The sequence below is a fragment of the Zingiber officinale genome, chromosome 3B (genome assembly GCF_018446385.1).
Source record: "Zingiber officinale cultivar Zhangliang chromosome 3B, Zo_v1.1, whole genome shotgun sequence".
NCBI lineage: Eukaryota > Viridiplantae > Streptophyta > Magnoliopsida > Zingiberales > Zingiberaceae > Zingiber > Zingiber officinale.
The window spans coordinates 122,058,495-122,063,043 of record NC_055991.1 but is presented as its reverse complement, the minus strand read 5'-3'; the positions used below and the strand labels follow the sequence as shown (position 1 = coordinate 122,063,043).

The 4,549-nt window shown below is 35.5% G+C and overlaps 1 protein-coding gene across 1 annotated transcript; it reads right to left on the bottom strand.

Moving 5' to 3' along the window:
* Nucleotides 1–371: 371 nt before the first annotated feature.
* On the bottom strand, nt 372–2,476 carry LOC122055179. The gene is made up of 6 exons (XM_042616558.1): nt 1,988–2,476; nt 1,421–1,665; nt 1,252–1,322; nt 925–1,154; nt 638–803; nt 372–547 (listed from the first exon to the last, which is right to left on the bottom strand). Exons 1-6 carry the CDS (start codon nt 2,474–2,476, stop codon nt 372–374), a joined length of 1,377 nt encoding a protein of 458 aa, XP_042472492.1.
* Between the last annotated feature and the right edge of the window lie 2,073 nt (nt 2,477–4,549).

Below are 4,549 nucleotides of genomic sequence, written 5' to 3'. Positions count from 1 at the left end.
CATCATAAGAACAATCACTATTTCACATTTATAATAAAAAAACATAAACACACATATCATCAACATTTTTCACATATAAAAAAAACTAAACATGAAAATTTAACATGAAAAGATACAAAGGTTCAATAGCACTGGTAATAGTCCAATATTTAATAGCACTCGTAAGGTTCAATAGCACTGATACATGAAAAGATAATTTAAAATGACAAATTTAAAATTCCACACAAAAATAGTCCAATATTTAATACACCAAATAAACACAAATTTGATAAAAGGAAACAAACTAACAAAGGTTCAAATTTACAACTGATAATCCAAATCCCAAAACAATAAAAATTTGATGACTAAAAACTAAAGAAAAAGCAATACTACTAAGATAAATCATCCATGGTGACATCCAAATCATCAACTCCATCTTCATCTTCATCCTCAGCATCAAAATCATCAGTACCATCAAGCTCATTATCACATCCTATAGCATCTTTATCACCTATGTTACTCTCAACTCCTACATGAGCACTGGTAATCTCCGTGTCCTCTAAATTATCTACATCATCAACAAGGTTAATTAGCTCTAAAGGATCATTATTTATGTTAGCATCATAATCTTCATCCACTAAATTCAATCATGCAGAACTAGGTGCTTCAGTTATCCATTCATCATCAGAGGGGAACTCTTCAAAAGTAGTTGGAGTTTGACTAACTTTCTTGGACTTCTTCCCTCGCATCTTCAAGTTATAGTAAACAAATACTAAGTCATTCATTTTCTTCTGATGCAAGCGATTTCTCTTTTTTGTATGAACCTAAATAAATTATCAAACAACCAAAAATTATAACTATATCATTTCATTAGAAATATTATTTGTATTATATACCATATACCAGATACATGATAGTAGACCATAATTGAGTTTTTGAACTTACCATCTCAAAAGCACTCCAATTACGTTCGCATCCAGACGAGCTGCAAGTCAAACTCAATATATGTATAGCCCAATTCTGCAATTCAGGACAATCATCACCAAAAGAATCCCACCACTCTGCAGGAGATTTTTTACCTATGGTTAACTTTGCTGCATCACGACCAAATAGCCCTTTTGCTTTCTTGAAGGATTCTAATTGTGCATGAATCGCACTTCTCACATCTCGATCATCTATCATTCGCTCCATGCAGTCATAAAGTCCATTTTTTTACCCTTGAATCCACTTCAAAATCTAGGCTATATTGATACACAGGGTTCAAAAAATAACCTGTAGCATGTAATGGGTGATGAAGTTGATTTTTCCATCTTTCATCAATAATCTTCCATACCGGTTCATAACTGCAAAAAATCACATATAATAACAAATTAATCAATAAATTTATGTATATGAAAGTTAATACCAAAGTAGTAATTAGTAAACAAACACATATGCTTACAGTTTTTTCTCGCCGCCAAAGTTGACTTTTATTTTCTCCTTTGCAGCTTCCATTGCCTTATAAATAAAACCCATAGCAGGCTCTTTAGAGTCTACCAATCGAAGTGCTTTAATGAGAGGACTTGCTGCCTTCAGACATGTAACTACATTACGCCAAAACCTCCCATCTAAAATGGTCTTTTGAACAAACTTTCCCTCCTGTATCTTTGAAAATCGACTAGTCTTCCAAAAATCAGATGTGAACAACTGTTGCAAACCACTTTTAAGTTCATTAATACAACTCAAAGACAAATATGCAGTTGCAAATCTTGTAACAGCAGGCCGGATTATATCCCTTCCCTTTGTACATTTTCTTAATTGAAATATGAGAAGAGTCCTTGAATATATGAAAGTTGAAATTCTTCTTGCCTTTGAAATTGTGACTTCGTGGATTTTTAATTTTTTTCTCAAAGTTTTCAAGCATCAAATCAATGCAATGAGCTGCACATGGTGTCCAAAAAATGCATTTTCTCTTACACATCAACATCTCTCCTGCTGCTTTATAATTTGCTGCATTATCGGTGATTACTTGCACAACATTTTGTTCACCAACTTTATCCACAATTTCATTTAACATTTCAAAAACCTTATCTGCTGTCTTTGAGATATCAGATGTGTCAGTGGATTGCAAAAAGATCGTCCCCTTCTCACTAATCACTAAGAAATTACATATAGATCGTCTTTTCTTGTCAGTCCATCCATCAGACATAATAGAACATCCTTTTTTTTTCCACACAAATCGATGCTCTTCAAGCAAAGTCATTGTTCTATCTACTTCTTTTTTCAAGAATGTCTCCCTCAACTCATGATAAGATGGAGGTTTAAACCCACAACCATATTTTCCAACTATCTCAAACATCTTTGTAAATTCAGGATTTTTAGCACAATTAAAGGGAATGGCAGATGTGTAAAAGAACCTGGCAATTTGTTGGCAGGCTTCTTCTCTTATGTCCTTCTTCATGAATAGATTAATTGCGGCTTGAGAACTACCTTTTTTAACTTTGATAAATTCTTCCATTGTTGCTTTTCCCTTTCTCTTTTTACTTGCTTGTACCTCTTCACCACTGTCTGATGAATCCTCATTAGAACAAATAATCCTTTTCTTTGTTTCGGATGCTTGAGCAATTCTGCATACAAGAGACAACATCTTCTTCTTCACATCATCAGGAACACTAATACATGCCTCAGCATCCCTTCGAGTGCAAGCTAAATGATGCTTGAAACGAAAAATACCACCATTTACAATCTTATCACAATACTTGCATTTCACCTTTCTTGAATTACCAACAACATCATATCCATGCTCCCAACCCGGGTCAGTTCTACTACCTGAAGCATTCTTTCTCGAATTTTCAGACCCTTTAGATGATCCTTTAGTTGACATTTCTGTTGCACAACTGATAAAAATAATTGCAATTTGCATAAGCATTGAGCAGCACAACTTGTAAGCAAATGAAAATAAATTAGGCATCAGCCAGCAACTACAAATCACACTTCACATTTCACAAGCATACAAATATAAGAAATCAAAGTAACCCATAAAACAAGTATATTATACATCAACCAAATTACAAAAAACCAATAGGTCATATAGGTTCAATGTCAGTGTCAGCAAGGCAGAACAAGATAGAAGTCATAGAACGATGAAAGAACAAACACAAGCGCATAACACACAACAACGCAGAACAGATTTTAAACAAACAAAATAATCAGATTTTGAACGGCAAGAGAAGCGCAGAATAGGACACAACAATGACGCAGAACAGACACAATACACAAAACAATGGAATACGGAAGAGCAAAATCATTTCCACTCCAGATGAGGGTGCAAAATAAGATACACGGTAGAGCAGAACAAAGAAGCAACCAAAAACAAGGGATTGAACTGCAAACACTTACCTTGTGCAGTTGTGCTCGCGATCTTTGAACCTGATTTCTCGATCTTAGAAGATCGCTGCTCTTAGGACAAAATCAACGAACAAAGCCCCGACTTTTGAAGATCTCTGCTCTCAGTGCAAAATCGATGAAGTCTCGACTCTTGAACTCTCGAAGATCGTTGCTCTTAGTGCAAAATCGATGAATGAATCTGTGTAATCGAGGATGAAGATAGCTGCCTACTCTTGCCTCTCAGTGCATTTTTTTTCTACTGCGTTTGTTTTAGCATTTTAGGGTTTCTTACTTTCCTTTATTGCTTAATTTGGGCTCTAAATGACGCAGCCCACAACTTTGCCACAAACTCGAGTTATGGATGGTTCAAAACGCGATTTTATCGATTTTGACGATTTGACTCGCGATTCAACCGATTTTACAAGGGTGTTTGATTTTAGACTAGTTCAACACGAGATTGGAAGAAAAATTCGTAAACTCGTAAAATCGACGAGTTGACTCGCGAGTTTGACAACCATGGTCTGGCTGCATACTTCTGTGGAGTGCTGTTCTGTATGCTCTAGCAGAAAGGACTGAGCTAACTAGTCGCTTCTAGCAGTATCTTTCAGTCTTTCTTTGATAATGTTGCAGCAAAGTTGTATGTTGTGTTTTAAAGGAGAAAGGGAAGAATCTAGTACCCATATCTTTTGGCCAATGGATTTTTTCAGTATAAGTTTCTCCGACTAGGAAGTAATTGTCTGGATCTGTTAAATGGTCCCAAGCACAATTAATTCCTTGTACTGATGCTCTCCAGTGCTTTAGTTGATCTCCAATAGTAGGAGGAGCTTCCCAATTAAGATCTGGTCGGAAGGATAATCTTCAAGTTCTATCTAAATACCTCCAACTTCATTGATGTCAATCTTAACCAGATGTTTAGCTGGTTCAATGTTGAGGTCAAGCCATTCAGGTGGAAAGCTGTCAAAAGTGCATACGACAAATGTTTCCTCTTCTTCGAGAGCCAAAGAAATAATAGTACGAAGTTTTTTAGGAAAATCTTTGATAGAATCTGGATCATGTATCCAAACTTTGTAAAGCAGTCTATAGTCCATTAGAAGAAAAGGAGCAATAAGCCTTCCTTTGTAAGAGGTTGCTTGATACTTCTTATAGTCCAAGTTAACCTTACGGAAGGAATATAATAGCTGGCATGGATATCCCTATTTAGCAG

Excerpts from the sequence above, each read along its gene's own strand:
- LOC122055179 (XM_042616558.1), bottom strand. The coding sequence starts at position 2,476 with ATGGAAGAATTTATCAAAGTTAAAAAAGGTAGTTCTCAAGCCGCAATT. Across the intron at positions 1,666-1,987 it reads GTGAACAAAATGTTGTGCAA|TTGTTCACATCTGATTTTTG; the intron begins GTAATCACCGAT and ends GGTTTGCAACAG. Across the intron at positions 1,155-1,251 it reads TCACCCATTACATGCTACAG|ATGATCGAGATGTGAGAAGT; the intron begins GTTATTTTTTGA and ends AGCGAATGATAG.